This window comes from Anomalospiza imberbis, chromosome 6 (assembly GCF_031753505.1).
Source record: "Anomalospiza imberbis isolate Cuckoo-Finch-1a 21T00152 chromosome 6, ASM3175350v1, whole genome shotgun sequence".
NCBI classification, from domain to species: domain Eukaryota; kingdom Metazoa; phylum Chordata; class Aves; order Passeriformes; family Viduidae; genus Anomalospiza; species Anomalospiza imberbis.
In genome coordinates, this window is record NC_089686.1 from 12,374,472 (window position 1) to 12,400,421 (window position 25,950).

Sequence of the window (25,950 nt, forward strand, 5' to 3'; positions counted from 1 at the left end):
GGCAGATTGCAGTGGGACTTTCCCTGGCAGCACCTGACACAGGCATGAATAATGGAGGGACTCATTAATCATTTACAGAATTGCTGTTCTGTGGATTCATCAGTATTAGAGACTCATGTTGAAGTCTTTCTCTTTTGATCCCACGGAGCATTTTGTGCTTGGCAAGGTCATGCTGTCCCTAGGATGGGAAAAGTCACCCCAGGAGAGGGTTTTGCAGCCCACAGCTCATCCACTTCGAGATCCCTGCCCAAGCTCACGAATCACAGCACCTCCAAATACAGACTGGCCGTGCACCTAAAGGGACGTGCACTCTTCAAATAACAACAAAATGTGAAAGGAAGCGGGGGGAAAAAATATAAAGTTTAAAACTGTTTAAAAATGTAACTGCTCCCCCCATCCATCTCTGCTCGGTGCTCTGTAGCTGTCCCCAGCTACCCTGCCGTGCCGCGCCGCTGTCCCGGGCAGCGCCCGCCGCGCTCCGGGCGCTCGGGCTGCACCGGCCGCTGCCGGCCACAGGAGGGGAGCGCTGCAGCACGCAGCTCCCCGGCCCCTCCTGGCGGGAAGCAGGGCTGTGCCCCAGCCCCTCGCACCGGCAGGAGCCCCCGGGCAGGGGCTGCAGGAAGGAGGGAGCGGCCGGGACCCCCCGGTTCCCCGCAGCGCAGCGGGGGCCACCCTCGCAGCCTCACGGCGTGGGAATGACCGTGACAAACGCGGGCAGCCCGACGCCGTGACCCCGAGCGAGAGCCGAGTGCGTGTCGCGCCCCCGCGGTGTGCCCCACGCGGCGTGGGGCTCTCAGCCGGTCAAACCCTCCCGGTGCCCGAACGCGCGCCCGGATCTCGCTGTGCTCATGGCAGTGCGCACCGGACAGCGAAGGGATGATGCGCTGTGATTTCATGCTTCTGGAGCTTTTATCCACCAGCTAAGATTCCGCTTCAGAGAACCTTAAAAAAAAAAAAAAAAAAGAAAAAAAAAAAAAAGAAAAAAAAGAAAAAAATGTTTTGGTTGGGTTTTTTTTGGTTTTTTTTTAATCCCTCCTTAATGTACATACAGTTGTTTTTCTGGTTTCGGTGGACATTTCTAGATGCTTCTTAGCTCAAGCAGGGCATGGTGTGCCTGCTCGGATCACTGCCTGGCTGTAGAAATACAGCATTCAGTAGCTTAATCGGAGGTGGGGAACTGTGGCTTCAAGGCAAATATTGGGCTGGATCTGAAGCTTGTTGAAGTCAACAGGGCTCCCACAGGGATTTTTAATCAGGCCTATCATTAATTCCCTAATGAAGTTAGCCGCTTATCTTTATTAGATGGACTCTTCAATGAATTGATTTAATCTAGAAGACTTCTCCTCCCTGACAGATTTTCAGAGCCCCATGTACTCCTGCTTCTGCGCAGAGCCCAGCCCGCCCTCAGCTAACCGTGCTCTGCTTCCCAAGGAGCTAATCAGCTGGCCCATCTCCTCTCAATCAATAAGCATTTATTCTAATTGAAACCAACATCGACTGGATACCAACCAGGAATGTGAAATGCTCTATAAATAATGTGCATGAGCTGGAGCCTGGGAGTTGGCAGTGGCAGGGCTGTCAGTGGGAGTGCTAATGGGGGGGACACATGCCACCCAGCGATCTGTCACTCTCCCAATGCCCTATTTACAGCTCTCACCAGGGAGCTCCCTGACTCACTTTGATGATGAATTAGCTTCCTCTGATGGATCAACCTCCCAGTCCCCCATTACAACACCTTGCAGAATGCATTGCCTAAAGAGAATTCCTCATTAACATATAAATCATGATGTATTTCTTATTGGCACCCCAGGCAAAACAATGGGCCGAGAGCTCCCCCCCCCCCCCCATCAAGCTTTTCCCTGAAGGGAGAACTTTCATTGATTGCTAAATGGAAGGTGGAAAGAGTGAAATCATTTAATTGTATGACTCCTCTGATGTGCTGAAGTGTAGACTTTAAGGAAGTATATTACTTCCCCATCAAGGATGCTTTCTCCACATTTTATTGCAGGATATGGTATGATTCCTCTCTATCTTAACCACTTACTGTAGTAGGAGTTTAAGTGTTGGTTTGCCAGCAATATCAGGGTCTTTTGGATACCCCACCTGCAATGGGGATAAAACCTAAATTCACAAATAAGGCTTAAGACCAGAAATCTGTGATACCTGTACAATCTTTTGTAGACAGATGTGTTTCTTCCATGCCACATGGTGCAAGGACACAAGGTGTCTGTGAGCCAGGAGATGAGCAGTCACTGCTAACACTGCTCTGTGCTGAAGTTAATAAACACTTTTCATAGTCAGTCTGGGAAACATCAGCAAAAATGCCTTGAGGCATTTGGTGTTTTATATCTAGCTCTGCTACAAACTCGTAGGGTAATGGTAGGTTACTGCCTGTATGGACAAGTTAGGATCATCTGAATTAGTGAATTTTCAGTTCACTCACTACAGTGAATAAAGAAATTGCCCCAAACTACCCCTGTTTCTCATTGGTTGGACTATGAAGAAACTAATTTCTGATTCTGTATTTTCATGTGGGTATGACATGGGCTGATACCAGGGTGGCAGCTCTGTCAAATCTGGCTTGAGAATGAGGACAGGAAGCATCACATTGTCCACTGAATCAGATGAAGCTTGGTGAGGGATAGCACACTCTGGTTCCACCTCAAGCCTTATTAATGTGTCCAGGAAATGGACCAAGTTGGCACAGCAAGCAGCAACAGCAGGAAGGAGCTGTTGAGTTCTGGAGCCTGCAGTGTAGCCCCCTTGGGGCATCCTTCCTTCCTCTGGAGCTGCACCAGAGATGGCATACAGGACCTACCAAACCCATCACCAGCATTGTGTCAGTACCTGGAGAAGTAATGAGCACTATGATACAATTAATTTTGGATGGATGGCAGGGAAACATTCTCATCCTGTGTGCTCTTCTGGCTTCCACACCAGTGGCATAGCCCACATAATCTATCCTTCCCTCAATCTCAGGGAAGCCTGTCCTGCAGCTTCTCCCATTCCCTGGCATGTCTGGTAGATGAATCAAACTTCCATATGGTGCTTTTGGCAAGAGGTGCCTGTCTGGAGAGCACAGCAGATGGTCTTTAAGGAACAAGGCCACGATACCTCATCCCAGACAGTGGAGCAAAAGCCTGTGAGTGTCTGCTTTCCAGTTCATATATGTGCTTTTTACTGGAGTCTTCATGGTCTTAGGGCAGCTGCAGAGAGAGAGTAGCTGAAATTCCCAGACCTGAGACCAAGGTGAGAAGCATTTCCCAGAGTGTGATCATTGCCGGGGCAGGATCTGCAACAATTCCCACATCCTTCTAGCCAGCAGTCTGCCACCCCCTGAGCTCAGGCAGCCCAGCCTCTGCCCAAAGCATCACCAGTGCTTCCCTGCCCCTTCCTCTCCTGCCTCCTTCCAACCCCACCTCTTTCCCCACAGCAGCTCTTCCTCCACAGCCTTTCTCCTACACTGCCCCACCTGCACTCCACAGGTCGAGGATAAATGCACTAAACCAGCACAGGCACCATCTTCTTTTCTCCCCTCGCCTTTTCTGGGAAACTTTCTAATCTCACACTAAAATCAATAGACAATTGAAATTTTGGCAGTTTCAACAGGAATAATAAGAATGATTTCACTGTCACAAATTTGCCTTTTTGCTGTCCTACCTTCTGCCAACGCTAGGCAGCAGCTTACCTGCCTCTACATCAAACACTAAGTGCAGCCTCCAAATTTAAGCACTGCAAGCCGGCTCACCCTCCCTTCGACCTTCTGTTTACCATCCATTTGGTACATTACACAGGATTTAAAGCAAGGTTACATTTTTTTCTTGTTTTGTGTTTACATTAGAGAGATTGGTATCAGTTTAATTGAATCATCTTAAAACGATTTTGTAGCAGGCACTGCTTTCAATGCAGACAGCAGCAGAGCACGGAGCCGGCGCAGCTCCATCCAGCTCTGCTGCAGGGGGCTGAGCCAGCTGGGCAAGGAGGGGAGCCCGCAGCAGTGCAGCTCGGGGTCACTGCCTCCACCAGCACTGCCAGCAGGAGAGCTTGGAAATTCCAGCAAGTCTTCTTGGAAGGGTGTCCTTTGTTAACATGCAGGAACACTGAAAGGAGGTCTTACGCCTTTGCTGCAAGGTGGGCTAAAAAGATAGGGCACAGAAAGGCATGTCTCTCCTAAATCCCAGTGCTTTTTTGCTGTCTATGCATCACAACATCCATTAGTTTCATTTGTGCAGAGTGCTATTTTCAGTTTTCCAACTTTTTGAGGTGCTTTTCCCATACTGGCCAGGCCTTATCTGGTACACTAGTGTTGATCCACAGCTGTCCTGGCACCACCTGCTGATCTAGTCCTCCCTTTTATTTTCCCCTTATGTTTTTTCAGAAATTAGTAGAGAGGCCTGGAGTTCTGACTGTTTTAACTGCTGAACACTTCCTTCACAATTTTTAGCTGTGGGCTTGAGTCATGGCTGTGGATTCTCTTCTACTGACTCATATGAGGGGAAGAATTCATCTCCGTTAGAAGGCTGAGTGATCACAATGATTTACACCCATCATGCTTTTATCCCTTTCAAATTTACCGTGTGTCACACAGACCCAAATTGTAAAAGTCTTGTGAGGAAATGAAACCCATTAAGAGTGATTTTGAGCGTGTCTCAAAAATCTGAGTTCTCAGGGAGCCTCAGCTGCCCTCAGTCCTGGGAGAGCTGTTGGAAGATGCACCCCAGTGACAAAGCTGCCCACTAGCTGCCACCAGCAAGGGTGACTAAGGGGTGAAATAAGCCAAAAGGAGACATGATCATGTATGCTGACTTTGGCTGGGGCAGAGTTAACTTCGCAGGGGCTGGTATGGGGCTTTGTTTTGTATTTGTGCTGAGTGCAGGATTGGTAATAGAGATGTTTTTGTTATTGCTGAGTAGGGCTTACACAGAGCCAAGGCCTTTTCTCCTTTCTGTACTGCCATGCAGGGAAGCTGGAGGTTTGTGGAAGGTTGGGAGGGGACACAGCCAGGACAGGTGGCCCCAGCTGACCAAAGGGATATTCCAGATCACGTGCAGTATGTCACTGTTGAGGCAGGGATGGGAATGAAGAGACTCCATCTTCAGAAGGCAAAGAATGAGCATTTATTCAAAAGTGCATCTCTTATAGAGAACATCGTGAATATTAATTCCATTGGTCTTAAAGTAAAAACATTTCACCTGATTGGTACACTGGACTTAAGTCAGTGTGGTAGAACATGTCTATAAACAATATGAACGGAAAACAAGATAATAGATTGTTTACATTCCTCTCAGACTTTTTTCCCAGGCTTAGCCTGGCAGAAATCTTTCTCTTTTTCTCTCTGACTGAACTGAGAATATCCACATGCAGTATATAAAGCAGAGGGAAGGGGGGACATTTGGAGTGATGTTTGTCTTCCCAAGTCACCATCCCGCGTGATGGGGCTCTGCTCTCCTGGAGGTGGCTGAACTCCTCCCACGGGAAGCAGTGAATTCATTCTTTGTTGTGTTTTGCTTGTTTCTGCAGCTTTTGCTTCCCCAGTTGAACTGTCTTTATTTCAACTCACGAGTTTTCTATCTTTTACCTTTCTGATTCTCTCCCCAATCCCACTGGTGGGAGAGTGAGCAGGCGGCTGCCTGGGGCTTGGCTGCTGGCTGGGGTGGGACCACGACATCATGGAAGCCTGGCTCCCACAGCGAGCACAAGGGCTTGTGCAGAACACAGCCCTTTCTTAGAAGAAAGCTCTCAGCAACACGGAGCAGTGCAACAATCAGTGTATGAAGCACTCAAGGGCACATGGGACCTTCTCTGGGCCTTCACCAAGGGCAGTGCATGACAGCCCCTTCCCCAACAGCCATCACCTCAGCCTGGCAGAGCCCCCACAGCTGGGGAAGCTGAGGAGGAGGATGGCTGCCTTTGCTGCTACTGTGAGAGAGCAGATTCCTGCCATCAGTAATCAGGCCAAGAGTCAATACACAGGAGATGCATGCAACTCTTATAACTGGAGTCATGCAAAATGCTTAGCACTACTGCCATCCTGGCCTTAATCACTGTGCTTTCAAAATCCCAGTTAATGGGTCTGCAGAATCCCTTTGTGCAGTATTGTATTTAGAGATTTGGGGTTTCTGAGGCCAAGAGCTTTACTACTACTTACATGAGCTGTGCAAGCTGTAGTTGCACAACAGTTAAACATCACTAACCAAGTGTTTCATCTGCTGTGCTGTCCCAGTCCCTCCTCTATCCTCCTCTATACCCGTTTGTTGTCATGATGCTTATCTGACCATGGGGTAAGTCAGCTCAGGAAATTAAACCAGCAGAAAACTGACCTGGCAAAAAAAAAAAAAATTACTTTCTGCTAGGTAAGCTCTTGCACTGGCTCGCTGCAGTGTCTGAGAGATGGGAGTGCCTCCCAGGGCGTATCTCCATTTGGGAAGGTATTTCCATTAGGCAAGAGTGGGACCATGCCAGTGCTAACCAAAGTAATTTTAAAGCAATGTGACAGAGCATATTCAGTTGCCCTATCACACAGTGGGACAGCAAGACAGAGGAGTCCAGGCAGGGTGATGAAATGCAGTATCTCACAAATTCTAATTTGAGATCTTCCCTGAAATCCCTTGTAGGAGAGAGCTGACTTGTGTTGTTCACATTGTGTTTGCAAGTAGGCTGTTTGGGTAGGTTGTGGAATCTCTCTCTTCAGAGATAACAAAAAAACACCTAGGTTCAATCCTGTGCAATTTGCTGTAGGTGGCCCTGCTTCAGCAGGGAGGGTAGACAGGATGACCTCCAGAGTTCCCTTCCAAACTCAACCATTCTGTGATTATTCTGTGTCCTATTAAAGCCAGTTCAGAAGCAGCTGTAAGCGCATGAGCCTCAGGGTGGAAGGCCAGCCCCAGGGAGGAGAGCCAGAGGGCAGTTTCTTAGTTAAGGTGAGTCAGTCAGTCTGCACTGATGATGGATGAAAAGTGGGTTTTGTGCAGCTCCCTGGTTCTAGCACCCACGTTCTCCCTGCCTCCCTGGCCTCCAGACCACACTCATGCAAGGACACGTTCACAGCAGGGAGTTCCCTGCCTTAACACTAATGCCTGCTTCAGGTTCAAGTCTGTCTCTAATGCCTGTTGGTCTGTCTGGTTGTGAAGCAGCCTCACTGCAGGGGATGGTGCAAGGGAAGTGGTGGTAAAGCCTTTCCAGAAACACAGATTCATATTTGTTTTAGTGGAGCATGAAACCACAAGGGCAATGCTCCTGTACCATGGTGCTTCCAGCCACACCTGCCACAGCTCTGCCCTTTCTCCTGTCCTTTTATGTTCCCCTGCCCATTCTCCAGCCTTTCTTTACCAATAAATTCTAACCCATCAGCAACCTCCCTCTTCCTCTGGCACTTATCCAGCCAGTTTTTTTCTCACTAGCCTCACATACTAATTTTAATTTCTTTGCTCAGAAATTTTTCTGCCATTTTAATGGGTGCAATTGGTTTTCAGGGAACAGGAGCTCAAGGTACCTGGCAGAAGCACAGAGGCAAGGGCAGACAAGGAGTTTGTGAGACCCTTTTGGCAGTAATGAGGTGCTGCTTTGGCTTGACAGACTGAAATCAGACGTTCCTGTTTGTTCTCACTCTCCAATTTAATTATTTGTGTTCTTTCCTCCGTGTACTGATAAAAATGGAGTTTTTTAAATGTGAATTGGGCTTGTATATGTAGTCACTTTTTTCCCCCCAGCCTCTGAACCAATCCATTTAACAGCTCCCTAACTCAAAATGTATGCTATTATATCACTGGAGTGTGGATAAACAGTAAGTTGATAGCAGGGTTGAGATGCAAATCTACAGATAACATTTTACTTCAAGGGCAGATGATCTCAGAAGTCCCATCTGTACTGTACCTCTGGGGCAGCCCTGAAGAAGCAGAGGAGCTGACAAGAAATCCCTTCCCATCCTGTCCTCATGTTTAAATGCAAACAAATACTGAGAACAGAAAATTATATATATATACAATTATATATATGTATATATTTATATAAATAAATAAAAATAAATAAATAAATAAATAAATATAAAATATATTCCTGCCATTCTCTGCATGTTATTAATCCTCTTTTCCTCTACCAGAGAATATATTAATGAAAGTAGGCTAATAATGCAGAGACATCTGGCTGGGACTAGAAAGAGTAGCGTGTTTATGCATTATTAATGTGTCAGAAAAAGCAGATTTCTGTGGCCTGTATGTATTGGATCAGTATGGAACGGCCTTTACAGGAGAGTTAGTGCTGATAATTGGTCCATTTGGCTTATCTTTTGCAATGGAACAATCTCCAGGAAGAGGCATGTTTATTTTGTCAAACAGTGAAAGAGATTGTTTTGAAATAGCCTTTACTGAGCAGTTAGAACACAACAGTACTTTATTCCTAAAAGAGGGAATGTGATCTGGGATGAAATGCAGGGTGAGCAGGATAGGGAAAATGCAAATTTCCACCCTAGCAAATCTGTAATCACAAACTGTGTCTTTGAGGATCCTTGGTTGTCTGAGAACAGCAGCGCTCCAGTCCCACAGGTGAAACAGAGAACCTTTGAGAGGAACACAGAATTACAGTGGGGCTTCCTAAGGCACAGCTTTGGCACAGAGGAGATGCATTTTGTTGACTGGTTTCTGTCTTGACAAATATAACACAAGGAGGCTAAAACCCCAAATCTTGTGCAGTAGGGTGGGGGGCCATTGGGGCTGCCCAGGTGTGAGACACAATGATCAGTTTCATCTTCCAGCTTTGTCTCCCTTGGGTTTATTGGTTGGATGTGTGGCAGTAAAACCAGCAAGAAACTGGAGGAGGCCCCGACCTTGGAAAGAGAGAGCTACGTGCATTCATGTGCTGCTCCTTTCCAAAGGATGGAGTGCCTTTGTTAGCATCTAGCTCGTAAATCAGGGTGCAAGGAGACAGCCTGGTTCCCCCCTCCCCAGCCTCTGACCTGTGAAGACCTTGGCTCAGCAGCTGGGTAGAGTCACATTTCCAGCAGCACGCAGAGTGCACCAGCCACGTCTCAGCTTATATAGACAAGTATTGGCACCAAGCTCCTGGAGCAGGATTCATTTCACAAGTCTATGTCTGAACTAGTCACGCTGGACTGCTTCTATAATCGATAGGTGCTCTGAGGATGTAATTCACCCTGTGCAGGAGTAGATATCTAATAGGGGTCAAATGCATTGCCCCAGAAAGTGCCCATTTCTCTCTGCTGATTACAAGGAGTGCTGAGCCTGCTGCCTCTGCTGCAGCTGCCCACAAAACGCTGGTGAGATGTGCCTGCTGTAGCAGAGGTGTCTGGGCACAGCATCTACAGCTTGGTACTGCCACAACATGATGCCATGGCCACGTGGCTGTGGAGAACCTCAGTTTCCTCACAGTGACAGCAGTGCCCTGGAGCCCAGCTCAGTGGCACCCAGGCAACTGCCCTTGGCCAAGCTGGCTCACAGGAAGGCCACAGTGGCTGCTCAGGAGCTGGGATACACATGGTGCCTTGGAGCAGGGTGTCCCTTCAGGGAACCTGCACAGGTAGTCAGTGTATATCCAAGGCATCTTTAAATCCCAGCTGAAACTGGGGCTCTGCTGAAACAACAGTATAACATGCATGAAATAGGATGTCTTGGCTAGGTTGAAGCAAGGTGCACCTTTCCAGCACAAATTGCTTACCTGGTTTAAGAAACAACCTCATCTGGAGATGCCAAATGCATGGGCACCGATCTGCTCTGCACTGATCCAGCAGATTGAGGCAGGGCAGAGCTGCTGTGCCTGTCCAAGCGATGTGCAGAGAGGCAATGGCTCCAGCCACTCTTGGAATGGGCCATGGCAGGTGTGCAGACACCAACTCACTCCCAAGACCATATGGATAGCTGTGCCACACTTGCAATGATGCTAAAAAACAGCTAAATCTTTGTCTTTTCAAAAGACATGTCTTTCTGGAAAGCCACAAAACAACACTAAAACAAGTGACTCAGAAGCCTGCCACTTTTCAAGTCCCTAGGCATGGTGCAGCTTGACAGCAGTTCCCAGGTAGAGCCAAGCAGATGCATGCACCTTGCTGAGCCCTGGGATCAGGGTGAGGCTTGGGGACAGCACAAGACCCAGCCATAGCTGTGGGAAGCATTGAGGCAAAAACCCACAGCGTGAGATTCACACCCAGTGTGTGAGATTTGCCGGGTCTGCCACCTTGCAGAGCCAGGCTCTGGCCCCTGGTGAATACGATGACAAAGGGACAGATGCTGCCAGACTGTTTGGCCTTGCTGTCACTGCAATGGCAATGACACTCGACTCAGAAACTTGGCAGCTCTGGAAGAGAAGTCCTAGTTCCTTGTCTTGCCCACAGGACTGTGGCTCTCCCCCAAAAGCATGAGACCATCTGGGTTTCTTGATGATATTTCCAGTCTCAAGAGAAAGAAAAAGCTCCAGGAAATGCCGGTTTTGAAACTAATTTGAAACAAGTTTGCACCTCTCTGGTTGGGAGAGTTCAAATATTTTGGCCATGTGTTTGTAGTGCCTGACTGTCACCAGAGGACACAAGGAAAAACGACGCACCACAGCTTTGGTCACCATGAAGAGACTAATTTATTTCCTCTGACTCCAATCATTTATAGTTCTCAAAAGGTGCCAGTGAATTGGAGGATGAACATGCCACCTCTCCAACGACGCTGGACAAACTACCACTCCATCAAATTTCTCCACCTCTATGAAGGAATGCAAAACAATAGGTTGTTTACAGAAAGTGTGAGAAAGTTCTCTACAAGAATGTAAACTCAGAAGGCTTTAGAAAATCTTAAAAAATCAGGGCAACACCTGACCCCCCCCCACACACCTGGTCCTACCTGCATCTTTCCTCCCTTCAGAGTCCCCTTTTGCTCAGAGTGGGGAAGGGAAACAGTCTGACTTGGCAAATAGCTTGCTATGAAAATGATGAATTCAAGAACACACGGAGCTTGTGGTTGAAAAAACCCGTTTGATCAGCAGAACTTTTCTCCCTCAGCATCTAAGGGCAGATTTAGTCTCAAGGCCAAGCTGCCATGTGGTTATAAAATAGAAGCAGGCCTGAAGAGCTGATCTAACTTACTTCAATTGTCTGTGTATCTTTAATCATATTCACCACTTAAAATGCAGCAGAGCTGGCAGCTGATAATTAGACTGAGCCTGCAGCAGCATGGCCAGTGGCCAGATCACATGGTTCCTTTCATCTGCATATTTATGCATTTAAGGGAGAGGAAAACTTTCATAACATTTTAATAACTAGGCTTTTCTGAAACCATAAATCCAGTCCTCTGGGCTTAGCCTACACTCTCCTTCTGATCTTACATAAGTGGAAGAGGGTGGGGTGTTTTTTTTGTTCTCCCTATTCCTTTCCTGTGCATGAACGTGCAAAGCCCAGCCTCTCCAGTATGGGGTCCTCTGGAGGGTGGGAGGGTCAGGCAAGGTAAAACTGCACTTCTAAAGATGAAGGCATAACTTTGATTTGGTTCCTGGCATGGGAACAATTCCCCTTTCCCAAGATAACTCATCTACAGACTAGCAGGAATGAAGCTGCTTTGCTAAACAATGGCTCCAAACAAAGAATTCCTGATATCTGTATTTCAAACAGAAGCTACAGCTCATGTTGGCTGATGCTTTTCTTAGCACATCACCATCAGATTCAGCCCTAGGACAGTGATCTTTCAGCTCATGAGCTGAAAAGATGTCAAAACATGGGGAGCTGATCCCAGTCCCACCCACCCCGGCTCTGTGGGTGCAGTAGCTCTGTTTCCATGCCTGCTGCCAGAGACAGCCGTGGGTGGGCTGTCTCCCTACATGAGATGCCTCCACTCCTCCCATGGACAGACCCCAGCAGTGCCTGACCACTGTCTGCAGCCACTGCCTTATCTCTTGGCAGGGAAGAGCCAGGGCAGTGCTGCGAGGTGCTGTGACAGGGGGGATGCTGTGTCCATCTCCTCTGCCTAAGGGTGGCAGCTCCCTTGACAGCCTTGGTGACATCCTGCAGGGTCCTGCAGTGAGGCTTTGCAGACCATCCTCCCTCTCCCTGGAGGCATCACTGGCATGTACACATGGGCTTTTCCATTAGCATGAAATGACAGCTACTATCAGCACAAAAACAGAAGGTGAGGATGAGAGACTAATCCTTATGCTTCTGTGTTGTCTTAGTAAGATGGAGGAAGCACTGTTAAAATAACACTGATTCACAGTTTTCTTTCAAAGATGAAGCATTCTGTTAAAATAAAATTGAAAACTATTTAATGAGATGCAGTTCTTAAAAACCACTACTTTTTTTTAAAGGAAAAGTTAATTATCCTGTGCTGAAAGCAGCTTCTACCAAAGGTTCTCTGGGTGAATCAAACAATATGTTGCTGATTTATAAAGGTCTTGATATAGGTTTTAGTTGTTGTTTTCATATAGCAAATAAACAAACAAATCAATTTCAATGATTAAGCAATTTCCAGAGTATATCTTGAACTGCTCTTTAGCAGTGCCAGTAAAACTTTGGGGTTCGACACAACCCTGGGGTACAAGTGAATTTAGGCTGGTGCCACTGCTTTGTTTCAGAGGAAATGTTAATTGATACAGTTATGCAACAATAGTTTTGCTAGACAAACTGAGAGTCAAGCCCAGAAAAATGCAAACCATGGCATTAACTCCACTGGGAGGGACAATGGTTTGTTTCTTGTGTATTTAAAGAATCAGAACAAACAAACAAGGGCAAGATTAATTAGGAGTGGGAGTAAATTACTCCCTCCCCAAGTGAATGAGGAACAGCACTGGACAGGACACAGCAGCAATGCCAAAATATTTCTTGACATTTTCCACTGAAGGTCCAAGAGAATTTCTTTTGCACTCCAGTGTTTCCAAGACATTCATAAAGCACCTCTCTGGCTACCTGTAGTGATGATAAACTTTTGTCCTTAGGTTTCATGATCAAGTTTTTAATCTAAACCTAAACTCTCTGATCTGTCATCTGAAGTAGTGAGGGGAATTTGCAGCAGGGTTTTTCCCAGCAAAGAGAACAATTCACTTGCTAATGATATTATGTGGGAGATATAACTCACAGATACAAGAATTTGAAAATTTGGGTGTTTGTTTTGTAATTTTGGGGGTTGCTGGTTTTAACTTAATTTTGAGCTATATCTTACATTTCCAGTACTGTAAATAGGGTAACAGATTTTAGCCAAAAAGTCCATGTGAGTCTCCTATTGATTTTGATGAGGTTTGAGGATACATACTGATGAATGCAACATAATGTCGGAATTTGCATTTTCCTAAGTCTTGTCTAGACATGGATTTGGAAGGTGTGATGCACCATGTGACACAATGTAGTTAAGGCAATGTGATTTTAATGCACAGCTTTAAACTTGGTTGTTTTTCAGGAAGATATTACTACATTGTATTTAGCACTAGAAACCATGGATGGTAAATGAAAAGAGAGGTTACAAATCAAAGGCAGGCTGATCTTGTGGTTACACTTTTCAGATGTGGCTTCCTGCTGCACACAGGGCTATTTCACCTCTGCTAGAATAGAAGTAAAGGTTCCCCAGTCCTATGTGGTAGTACTTCCCCAGAGAAGTGGTGGAATCACTGTCCCTGGAAGTGCTAAAACACGTGACACTTAGGGACACGGTTTAGTGGTGGACCCGGCAGTGCTGGGTTAATAGTTGGACTCGATGACCTTAGAGGTCTTTCCCAACCTCTGTGACTCTCTGATTCTGTGTGTTGGCTGTAAGAGTAAGAGGCAGTGGGGCCATGTGTGGATGTTGGGTGTGGGTCTACAAGGAGTTAACAAGTAGGTGTGCTGGGATGGCACACGTGGAGATGGGGTGTGAGTGAATGACAGGAGACTTGAGTGTGCAGGCTTTAGGTATAGATTAGGGCTTCGGGGAGGATAGTGGTTGTGGTCCCTGGGAGCGGGTGAGGATAAGGCCATTGTGGCAGTGGGTGCACTGAAGGCACATAATTTTGTGCCCAGAAAGTTCAAGCATATGTATTTCTTAAAATACTATCAGCATCTCCATCTCCTCCACAGCTATGCCAAGAAGTCTTCTTTACCAGTAAACTCAGAATTTTGCCATCTGGCTTGGCCAGCTAGGCAGGCTGAGGCTCTGAAGGCCCTAAAGCACAAGCCCTTGCCTGGAGCTCTCACACAGAGCCAGGAGCTGAATTCCAAGCAGAGGAGTCTGACAGCTGTTCCCTTCAGCTATCACCCATCCTTGGTACACCCAGACCTGTTTGATGTAATCTGATACATTTTCCCATTAGCCAAGAACTATAACTCAGGGAAAATCCACCATCCTGAACTAAGTAGATGCTGCAGAGGAGGTAGAGGGGCTCACAGCTACCTCTCGTAAAATCCTCTCCTGTGAATTTTCCCATCTCCACATTGCTGGTGGTGACATGTTGGTACACTGGGACAATGGAACCAAGGGGAAGGATTGCTCCAAGTACTACAGTTAGCAAGAATAGTCCAGGCTGAAGTCCTGCCAATCCATCATGAAGGGCCATTCTGGATACTGGAGTTACACTTCACTGATTCCTCAAACTGGAGGCAAACCCAGCTCTTTCAGCCCAGTAGGATGAAGTGTTCTGCATCTAGTCACAAAAGTCAGTGTTTGGTACACCAATTTATAGGTGCTCTTACAGAAATCAGTGTTAATCCAGATATGTGATTTGGACCTCCAGCTGACTGACACAGATTCCTCTTTTCTTTCCCTGAATTAATTTGAAATTTCATCTGAGTGTTGTTTGACGCATCAAAGTTTGCAGAATATGCCATGTGAAAATAGAGGTATGACACTCATTGGTACTTAAACCCTGCCTGATACATCAGGAGTTGATTTTTTATTACTGGGCTCTGTCTCCCTCACTCTGCTTTTCAATCTGTCATGCAGTCCCTGGTCATGTAAACGTCTGTGCAAACATACTGAACATAAGTAATGCAGCATCTGTTGCTATTTATTAAACTGTGGTTTACATCTTTGGAGTACATGGTATAACCTTTCATGGATGTGGCTTTAACTCTGTTATTACAATACAGAATTAATTAAGAGTATTAAAGTTTGTGTCTAAAAAAATGATATTCCCAACTTTTATCTAGGGAGGCAACATTTTCATATCCATTCTCTCCTAAAGGCAGCATGCTTTGGGAAGATATGATAGACACATTTAGGTAAATATCATCCCTCCAGCACGTATGGTTTCCATTGCAATTGATCCCCTGCTGTTTCCTTCCAAGCACTTTCCTCTGTTACATATTCCACAATGGCAGCTGAAATACTGATCAGCGATAGCAGAGACAAATTGACTCCAGCAACCGGGAGTTTTAAGGGCAGTAAATGTTTATATCTGAGTTTTTATGTACTGTAGTTACTGAAATACAGTTTTTAGGCATGCACTGAAATGTTCAGTGGCATTGAAAGTCTAAAGTTGCTTGAGCCAGTTATAATTTAGTGAAAGGATAGAATGAAAACAGGCTGACTGAGTGAGATGGGGCATAAAGACAGTGCACTACAAAACAGCCACATGGGCCCAAAAGCTGTATAGAAGATGCTTCCTCCTCTAGCCTCCCCTTAGGGCTGTGAACAGTTTGGGTTCTTCACACAGACCCGGCACAGAAGCTGCACCTGAGCCACGTGTGAGCTGCCTGAAACATGGGGGTCACAAGCTGCTCACTGCAGTCTAGCAGAGAAACAATCCCACAGGCTTTTAAACTGGCACAGAATTTTACATTGGTAAAAGTTTCTCAGCAGACGATAACAGCAAGAAGCTGGGAAAAAGCGGGGTGGGAATTGCTACTCCCAGTGACTGTGTTTCCTCCAATGCATGTCAAACTACAGCTCTAGATGTGGCAACTTCTTAGTCTCTAGCACATGAACAGCATTGGTCATAAAGATATGCTTGTGCCCTGGCTCCTTCTCTGTGCCAGCCAGATGAATGAGGGTTCATGCTCTAAGAATGTGCTTACTCCTTTGCATAGGGAGGTCTAAATGTCCCACAAAAGCCACTTGCTATGGCAACAGCAAAACAAGCCTTGTAATTTTTTTAAGCCTAGCTTCCCTTTTTCTTCACATTTTTATTATTATTATTGCTTGGTAATCACTGTGTGTTCAAAACTTTCAAGACGTAATCAGTGGTCTCTTGTGCCAGGGTCTAACTGCAGGTCTGATGCTGGAAGCTGCACTTATACAAGTGACACTGGCATTCCCTGCAACTTCACCATCTGCCATGGCTGCGCATGACTGGCAGCAACCCTACAATGAGTAACTGACAGAAAAACCTGCCGCATGAAAGAAGCATCACACGACTAAAATACACAATTTTCTTTTTACCAGCAGAAAATTTTAAGATGGGAAGTGGTTTCTAACACCAACTGGAACCACTTCAACTTTTGCATTGTTTTTTTCCTCTCTGAAACGACCCCAGGTTGGGCCTTGCTTTGGGGCAAGCACTTCTGATGTGTACCTCAGGAGGCTGAGAGATATGGAATAAACTCCCTTTACCTCTTGCTAATGTAGAGCACAGCAGGTGTCTGAAGCCCTGCTCGCGGGTCGATGTAAAACAATAGCAGAGCCCTGGCAGGACCTTCCCTTCAACTTCCACAGGACCCGCTGGAATGGAGAGAGGGGTCTGTCCCTGTCCATTTAAAAAGCCTTGCTGTCACAAAGCCTGCAGCAGTGTTATCACAAGAGCCTTCTTGCTGTGCTAACCAGGAATTCTCACTAATTGATATCACTATCGGGTCCTCCCGCCCAGAGTAAGCAGCAGGGGTTCCAGTGCATGAGAAAGACACCATGCAAAGGCATTGCTGTGGTTAATGGAGTACGAACGAGCTGAAAGCGGGGCTCCTGCAGGAGAGACCATCAAAAACACAGCAGGACTCCAGGCAAGAGCTCCAGCGTCTTCAGTCCAGGGGTGCCCCAGCTGCCACAAGGTCACATAGAAATGGCTACATGTTGCTGCTGGTGTCCCAAAAGCTGTAATTTCCGGTGTGGGACAAGCAGAAAACATGCGGCATCACGCAGAGGCTGTAATGTGGCTCCCCTGCACAAAGCCAGAGACCTTCCCTTGGAGACATGAGGTCAGTGGTGATTTAGGCTTTCCCGACAGTGCTACAGAAGAGGTCCTGGATAGTCACTGCCTCCAGGGACTCCCAGCAGTGGCACATGACACTGTCACCTCTTACAGTATGAAATTATACTAACCCCAGGTATTTTTCAGAGGCCACATCTACAATTTTAGCAAAGGGCAGTTGCAGGAGGCTCTTGAGACCGCACAGTCTCCTCTATGCTCAGAAGCCTGCAAATACAGCCACAGTGTCCTTCAAGACCTAAGTGTCCAAGAGGGCTCAGGAACATTCATACACTGCTTGGAGCACTCACAGGTTGGCCTCAGGAGTGGGTAACGGTGCTAGGTGAGCTGAAGGTAGGAAACACTGGCATTTCTTCATTTGGTTACAGTAAAGACTTAGGAAATTAAAGAAAAAAAAAAAAACTTCACACAGCATGTTTAGAATAAAGTAATTCTTTATCATAGAAAGTCACACCTTACATATAAATAATTTGAATGTCTCGCTCTTTCATGGAAAGTAACAGAGAAAAACCTTCAAGGTTGATACATGGGAGCTGGTATTAGAAATCACATAGGATCAACCCCAAATCCTGCATCCAAACACACAGATATTTGGATCCAGTGTTGACCTGTACACCACTTCCCTCCCCTGCACTGGAAGGAACTGAATCAGGACCCTCCTTGGAGGAACACCCCCATCATCAACCTCTGGTTATGGATCCCGACCCTGCAACCTTGACTTCCTCACTAAAATCCAGTCCTTTATATTTGCAGCAGTAAGAAAACCCAGTTTGCAGCTGCAAAAAGAGCTGTTGCCTTCTCCAAAGTGCATTATCTGTAGATTTTTGGAGGTGACTGAAATAACTAAGCCTACCCAAGCTGGATCCCTTGCAGCTAATTCTATTTCTTGGCTGACAAGCTTGGCCAAAGCAGCAAAGCTAAGTATTGCACAGTCTAGCAACATTTGACTAGAATTGGGACCATTTATGTGGAACAGCAGTGTGGGAACAGAAAAGAAGCTAGTGGAGCAGCAATGAGAAAATTGAGCTTTGATCAAGGAGACAGCAGCATTTGACTCTATCTGAGCTGGCAGGGAGATCCCATCCCAAAGCAAAATAAAATATGTCATTCTTTCCAGCAGATGAAATTCTCCCCAGCAGTTTGTTCCTCCCAGGATCATTTTATGTGATCTCATTGTCTTTAAAGTCTTTCCCCTGAGGAAGCCGAACGTTTAATATAGACTACAGCGTTAGTATCCGGTATTAAATCAGTCCAGCTACTCTGAAATGAGGCGAGTGGGCGTCCTGGAAAGGAAATAAAAATGCAAGTTTAATAGAGATGTTCACCTTGAGCCACGCTATTTATTGCAAAAGGCACAGGAACACACTGTTTGCTGAATGGAGGGTCACTCTGCCCTGCCATAGATGTGTTTTACACTCCCAGTAAATTCCAGATGCTCAGACTGTGCACAAGGAATGCATCATCCAGCCCCAGAGGGGTTGCTTTGCTTTACCAAGCAGCCCTAGGAGAGAACAGCACATTCCCACAGCTCTCATTAATCCAGCTGGCAAACTTAGGCACTTGGCATTTCAGCCACACAGTTCTGGCATCTTTGGCTGCAAAGATGAGCCATGAAACTGAAAGGAAGAAAAAAGTCAGGAAGGGAACCGCTAAAGACCTCAGGCATGGTGCAGGACGTCAGGGATCAGCACCCCAGCAAGGCACTGCAGAAAGGGTCCCTGTCCCACATGCCTCTCCTGCATCCTCACCATGGTTTCAAGCAGGATTCCTTCCAGACAGGCACTACACACAGCACTAACAGCTGCCTTGTGAGGAAGCCAGATGTGCTGTGTTAGGCACAGCTCACACAATCCATTGCTGGTGTGAAACTTGGTGGCTCAAAGAGATTTATGTTGCATCCGTGTAAGCACTCTTATGTAACTAGTTTGCCACATGCCATTTGCACACAAGCCCTCAGAAAAGCTGCATTTTTGATAGTTTAGAGCGTTTTTTTAAATGTCATGTGAACTGAAAAAAGATGATTCTTTAGCACCATTGTGAGTGAAAACACTCATTTACCTGATTTAGTGTTTTACTTCAAGAAACAATTTAGCCCACGCTTGAAGTGTCAGCTAAATGAGATAATTTAAAATAATTCTGAAAACATGCTAACTGTAAGAGGCTATAATCAGAGCTAATTACAGGGACATTCTGGAAATCCCTTGGCTTGGGGCTTTAGTTTTGATAAAGGGTATAACAACTTGTAAGCTATGATTCTTTTAATTATAACAATAGTAACCACCTTCTTTTACATGGCTTTTTTCATCTCTAAAATCCCCACAGCTCTGCAAACTATACATACCACAGGGATTGTTTAGCCTAACACCAAAGTGAAGCCATCTCTGCAAGAAATGAGTAAGTGTTTAACAATACCTGGCAGTCCTGAGCAAAATTTGTAGAGGAAAAAAGGTGCAGAGAGAGAACATAACTGCTCTTGTGTCTCCTTACAAACACTCAGGAGATTTCTGGATGCCCACAGCGGCAGCCATCTGAGCGTGAGAATAAGGAATGAAGCTTTTACATGTGCCTGTAGGCTCAAGGCACTATGGAGGAAGGCAGCAGCACCACGTGGCAGCACCCTGTCACATTGCCCAAGCTCACCTGTCCACGTCCTGTGCTGGGTGACAATAAAGCTTTGACATTGCAGCTGGGAGTTACAAATGGCAGCGGCTTCCTCGGCGCTGTGAATGGACAGCAGGCAGCCCAGGTGGCTGTAGGAGGGCCAGCACTTGTAGCCTTCTCCTTCCACGGTCCGGAAACCCTTCAGGGAGATGTAGTCTGGGGACAGAAAGAGGGTGGCTAGGGAAACACTCCAGGTGCACTTTCAGAGACTAGTTACACTACACACTTAATCAGTGAAACTCTTAAAAGGATTGCAACACTGACAGACTGAACTGACCTGCCAAGGTGGAGTGAGGTGGAGCTGCAAAGCTAAAAGAAACCCAAATCTTGCTCTTTGGTTCTGCAGTGGGGTACAGGACAGCAAACCGCCCACAGATGTAGGAGAGGAGTCAGAGGTGAAGGGAAAGGGGTGCCAACACAGGGGTGGGTAAGAGGAGGAGGCTGCTGTGCAAAGCCATAGGCCCTCCATGTTTTCCCTGGAGAAGCCAGCCTCAAAATAACCTCTTCTACACCCCAACCTCAACAGCAGAAGCTCATCACAGATCCAGCACCAAGCTACATGGGGCACGTACTGACCCACCCATCATGGTGCCACCCACAGAAACAGGAGATTGAGGAACCCTACTGGGGGAAAGGGAGGCCAGATCCTGGCTCCTGACAAGGAGATCTCTGACAAAGGACCTGACAAGCCTGAGCAGGTGTTGTTCAGGCTATTGTTCAGTGACTGCTAAGAGCCTCTCCTCACCTTCCCACACCTCTAGGATGGTGATCATTTTGGCACAGTGTGAAGCCAATAGACAGGTGTTGTTGGAAAATACCAGTAATTCCTGTTAAAGCTGCTGGTCCTTCCATGCAAATGACCAGATATCTTTGTTCATAACAGTGCAAATTATAGTTCTTTCACATGTAAAGAGATTTCCTTCTGCAAGCCACCATCAGCCACCACCTCATGTGAATGCTCAGGAAAACGCAAGCCACAGTAACCACTGGAGTTTGGAAACTTCCTTCTGGTCAGCCTCATCTCTACCACTGAATGGGTCCTTTTCAGAAGAATGCACCTCATAAAGGCACATTTATCCATCAACAGGTCCAATAGAATGATCTTCAGAGAAATGGAACTTAGAGGGCACCAAGGCTCCAGGTACCCTGCCACACTCCTCTTGGTGCTGTCACCTGCCCACTCTGTTTCCATAATAACCTGTGCTCAGCAGACAGAAGCCACACAGTCAAATGGGAAGTTTGAATACCAGCACAGAAAATGGACCTGTTGGCCCAAAGGATAAGGATATCCCAAGACAGAAGCCACTCACTTTGCTATCCCAAATACATTCTCTTGAAACACTGATGTTCATTATGAGAAGAGTATTTAGAAGCAGTGCAAACACATGCCCATGTAGATTGCCTGAACTGCTTTTACTTTGCAAAGCAGTACAACCATGCATAGCTCCCATGGAAAAAAACAACAAAAGCCTGTTCAAAAAAAGACACTTTTGGTGCTTTTTCTAGTCACTATAAACTGCCTAAACATAGGGGAGATCAGAATTCGATCAGTTACCAAGTGTCTCGCTCCCTCAGTAGTTACTTAGAGCATTCAAAACCAACTACCTTTTAAAAGAAGAGGTCTTTTCTGAAGATAGAGCCCAGACTTGTACAGATGTAAAACCTTTTCAAAAGCTCTCAGGGTTTCATTTATTCCATATCGTAAATCACCTACATTTAAGGAAAAATATGACAAAGATAAGCAATTACATGAAATACCATTTAGAGACTTCTAATAAAGAAGTTTATGAATATTAGCTGATACCTGTTGCATTCAGAATATCACTCAAAAGGGGCCGCAAAGCTGGTGGTGCAGAGTGTGGCAAAAGATAGGTGAAAAAGTACCTGCAAAAAATCCCACAGGCTGATTAGAATAGAGTCTCTTCATTTCCCTGGTGATTAAGTTGTCTACATTTTCCCGTGACTTGATTATCCATATGCAACTAGTAAGTCTGTTTTGGTTACAAAGTTATGTTTGGGCACATCTTGGTGCCGCAGATGGTTGCTGTGAGTTGGTCTGACAGCCTGGTCCTTGCTGCATGAAATCTACCTTGCAAAGCTTCATGCAATAAAGCTTCCCCTTGTTCCCCTGAGCCACTTTTGTATACTAAGCAATGTATTTCCCACAAAAAAAAAAAAAAAAAAAAAACCAAAAAAAAAAAAAAAAAACAAACCTGTATAAAATAAGACTCATACAAGATCTTTCCCTCGTCCTGAAAAGATTTGACCTTCTTATTGCCCCTGAAAAGTCAGGATGACTCTTTTCCTGACCGTTCCACAAAATTCCTGTCCTAGGGAAGAAGTGCACAAGAGACAAGTGCTACTGCAAGGCTGCAATAATCTATGCAGGGATTTACCCTTTAGCACTGAATCCTGGAAATCCAAGCTCCCTTACTAAGTCTGTCTGCGTAAATATCCAGCTGCCAAGGCTTCCTTCCAGGATGTGACCTGCATCAGTGGTGCAGGAAAAGTCCCTGCATTCTCAGCTGATGGCCCACGTGAAGTGCAGCAGCCGCCTCAGCCCCTTGCCTGTTACCTGTTCCTTTGCTGTCCCACAGGAGCCCACAGGGAGATTTGGAGATGAAAGGAAGCACTGGCCAGCCTGCTCCCAAGAACAGGACTCAAAGCTGGTGGAGTTTTGCAGGTAGCCTGCACTGCCGCTGCTTTCAGCAAGCACAGCCCATGGATATCAAGCTATCAAGCACCAGGGCTTGTTTGGCAAACAGCAAATTTACAGGTGCAAGCTCTGGGGCAAGTTTTTAGAGGGTGTTGGGAAAAGGGAGCAGCAGAAGAAAGATGCCTTCATTCTCACCAGACAACAACTACACTATTTTCCTGCCTTATAAGGAAAATAACTTGCTTCAAAGTGATCCTTAACTACCCTTTGACAGAGGTGAGAGGAATCACCACATGGAACAAGAACAAGGTGCTAGAGGCAGGGCGTGAGCTCAACCACCCCAAATCTTCCCCTGTGTAGCTGGACATACCGATACGCATTGAACAGATTCTTCTTTTCATTTATTCCTTCACATTTCCCAACCATGGAGCATTTGAGAGGGAAACTTTTGGTAGGGAAGTCGAGTGTGCAGTCATTATCTTCCTTGCAAGACAGCTCCTCGGTGCTGGCATCATCCATGTCTGTCACTTTTAGGTTTCCATCCACCATAACAAACTGCCTTGGCTGGAAATCCAAGAGGGCTATTGAACCCAGGGGGGAATGTGCCAAGTAAAACAGCAGTTTCACAAGACTCAGGCAAATCTGAGAAAGAGAAGATGAATATGCATGGAAAAAAACAGATGAAAAACAGCTATTAAATTGGAAGTAGAACAAAGGGGAGGGCATTCAATTAAATTAAAAGGGAAAAAAGGCACACAGAACTTAAAAGGTAATTATATGTATGCTACAAAATTTATTATCAACATTGCCACAGGATTTGACTGGTAAGTAGTTTAGCAACATTTTTTTTAAATGTGTGTACACAAAAAGAGACATTTGCAGTTAGAAGAGCTAGAGGAGAAAGCTGTGAGGAAAACAATAGCAGCCTTCATGTTTCAGAAGCTATATTGATTTGCTAGCTGAAATCAGAAGGGTTTTTCCCAGTCTGGCATAAAATTAATAGATTCCCCTCCCTTCCCCCATGCTGCTCAATATAGACTGAGGCTCCATGGTCATTAATACCAGATTCATGCCTTGCTGCATCCCCCAGCAGTATGAATTTGGGCACACAATCATGCTTCTGAAGAATTAGTCAAGGCTTGCAATGTATTTATTGCCAGCTTTTTTTGCTTTTATGACAGCTTTCTGGCAGCAGGGAATTGCTGGACAATACCTGACCCAGCAGAAAGCCTGGTAAATTATTTTTAAACAAACTAGAGCTCGAGGAGTGCATTTATACTGCACCAGCACTTTGCTCAAGCAGCTTTTTGCAGTAGTTTTCATTCAGTATCAGGAGCCCTGGCATCAGACAAAGTGTATCCTCAGCTAGGTGTGCCAGGCAGCCCCACGTCACCCCTCGCCACTGCCGATAGCGATCTGTGCAGGAGCAAGGGTTTTTTCCCCTGGAACAGCTCGCACAATCCCTGGTATCTGATGTGGCTCATAACAAGAGAATCCCATATGTTTAGACACCCTAATTAGGAAACAGGACTAGATAGTGCCAGTGTAAATTCTGAGTTAGTGTCTTCTGCAGATTGTTAAAATCTCTAATGCCACCATACCAAACTTTACCACCAGCTAATCCAGCATCATGGATTTCTTACAGAAGATTTTGGCACACTTAAGAAGATGAGCTGCTAGGAAAGCTATGTAGAAGCTAGCATGGAATTGAAGAAAGTAAAACTCCCCAAGCCAAGAGAAATGACTCTGATGCTATTTTAACTTGTTTAGTGAAGCAATCCTAAGAATCCCAGCTTTGCATCCCACAGCTGAGCGAATGGTTGCCACACTCCCGCTCTGGCTCAGATGGCAAGGCTCCCCTTCAACATCTAAGACCACATGCAGACAGAAATTTTATTTTAGGACTTTTGTTGTGCTTTTATTTTGCCCAAAGCATTTCTTGCTGACACTAAGATACCCTTGGTTTTTTAGATGATGCTTTTTTTCCTCCTGGCACCCAAACAACTAGTATTGAACCCCCAACTGAGGTATATATAGATGTGTATATATATATATATATATCTGTGTGTGTGTGTATAGGCAATATAGAGGTAAAACGAACGTTCTCGTGTAATCGAAGGTATTAACCACCACCCCAGCACCGAGTACGATTTTGTGTCTATTTCCTCCCAGATGAAGTTATTTTAACACCCGCTCTATGGAGAAAGAAACTAACCGTGAGACACCAAGCTAGGGCTGTGTTAATGTGATTTTAAAGGATGAAGAGGAAACGATTTACGGACAATTTGCGGGATCAAACAGAGTGTCAGCAGGAGAACCCCGTTTGTCCCAGCGGTCACCACCGGCTCTTCGCCGCTTTGCCCAGTTTGTGGTCTAAAGGCTACTGAAAAAACTCCTTTACTTTGTTTTCTTACTTTAAATCTTTCCTCCCAGGGGGTCTGCAGGAGCTGAATCATCTCCAGCGGGGATCCCAGCTCCAGCATGGCTGTGACCCGTAGCTCGGCATCTCCGCTGTTGTCATAGCATTGGCCGTGCAGCTGCGGGAGAGTAGAAGCCGCGGTCGGGTCGATGTCGCTGCCAATGCCAACAGATCTCGGCCGCCCGGGCACAGCGCGGGCACTCGGGCGGACCGGCTCAGCCCCGGCAACAATTCCCCGGCCCCGCCGTGCCGAGGCAGCGCCTCCCGCAGCCCCCCGCCGTACCTTGACGATGCCGGGGTGCTGCAGGCGCTGCAGCAGCGTCACCTCCTTGAGCAGCTTGTAGGCGGCCAGGCGGCGGCAGCCGGCCGGCGCCCCGTACCGCTGCACGCACCGCCGCACCTCCCGGCCCGCCCCGTGCACCGACTTGAGGGCCACGGTGCCTCCGCCCGCCAGCGCCGCCCGCGCCACCACCTTGGTGAAGCCCCAGCCCAGCACGCTGACGGCCGTCGCCCGGCTCAGGTCGCCGCAGCCCAGCCCTGCCGCGGCCGCCGCCTCCCCGCCGCCCGCCACCGCCTCCAGCCGCCGCAGGTCGCGCCGCCTCTGCCGCAGCTCCTCCCGCAAGCCCGGCGGCAGCAGGAGCGGCGGCGAGAAGCCCGGCTGCGCCTCACCGCCGCCGCCGCCGCCGCGGCCGGGCGGCAGCACCGGGAGCGCCGGCAGCGCCAGCAGCGCCAGGGCCGGCAGCGCCAGCAGCGCGGCCGCGCTCAGCCGAGCTCCGCGCCGCGCCCGCCCCGCCGCCGCCATGGAGAGCGGGGCTGCGCCGCCCGGCTCCCGCCGCTCTGCCGCCCGCGCTCCGCCGCGCCGGGAAGCCGAGCGCCGCCGAGGGGGCGTGTCGGGCCCCCGGCGCCCCCACCCCGCCGGCCCGGCCCGGCCCGGCCCCGCGGGCGCACGGGGCAGCGGAGGCACGGACCGCCCAAGGAGGGGAGGCGGCGGCGGCGCAGCCTTAGTGGCTCTGGAGGAGGTGGCCCGGGGTGGGAACCGGGGCTGACGGCTGCGAGCGGCACATCCCCGCAGACACCCGGCCACGCTCCAACGACGGCCGTTCATAGCAGAACACGCGGGTTTCAC

General features: G+C 47.2%; 2 protein-coding genes across 3 annotated transcripts in view; one reads left to right on the plus strand and one right to left on the minus strand.

Annotated features, from left to right (window-relative positions):
* SETD3 (SET domain containing 3, actin N3(tau)-histidine methyltransferase) overlaps positions 1–25,950 on the plus strand; it is a 611,377-nt gene that overhangs the window by 324,442 nt on the left and 260,985 nt on the right. The window lies entirely within an intron of this gene.
* LOC137475282 (extracellular tyrosine-protein kinase PKDCC-like) lies at positions 17,505–25,665 on the minus strand. Of its 2 annotated transcripts, XM_068192420.1 has the most exons (7): positions 25,108–25,648; positions 24,820–24,942; positions 22,776–23,047; positions 21,554–21,633; positions 21,355–21,459; positions 19,729–19,905; positions 17,505–18,371 (listed from the first exon to the last, which is right to left on the minus strand). In XM_068192420.1, exons 1-7 carry the CDS (start codon positions 25,624–25,626, stop codon positions 18,268–18,270), a joined length of 1,380 nt encoding a protein of 459 aa, XP_068048521.1. In that variant the 5' UTR covers positions 25,627–25,648; the 3' UTR covers positions 17,505–18,267. The 2 variants fall into 2 exon arrangements, with proteins under 2 accessions (XP_068048521.1, XP_068048520.1); XM_068192419.1 differs by lacking the exon at positions 24,820–24,942 and having other exon boundaries at positions 25,108–25,665.

What these genes read in the sequence shown, in the direction of transcription:
- LOC137475282 (XM_068192420.1), bottom strand. Translation starts at nt 25,626, where the DNA reads ATGGCGGCGGCGGGGCGGGCGCGGCGCGGAGCTCGGCTGAGCGCGGCC. An exon ending in CCTGGGAGGAAAGATTTAAA is followed by an intron (nt 23,048 to 24,819) that starts GTAAGAAAACAA and finishes TCTCTTTCTCAG; the next exon opens with ATTTGCCTGAGTCTTGTGAA. An exon ending in TGATATTCTGAATGCAACAG is followed by an intron (nt 21,460 to 21,553) that starts GTATCAGCTAAT and finishes CCTTAAATGTAG; the next exon opens with GTGATTTACGATATGGAATA.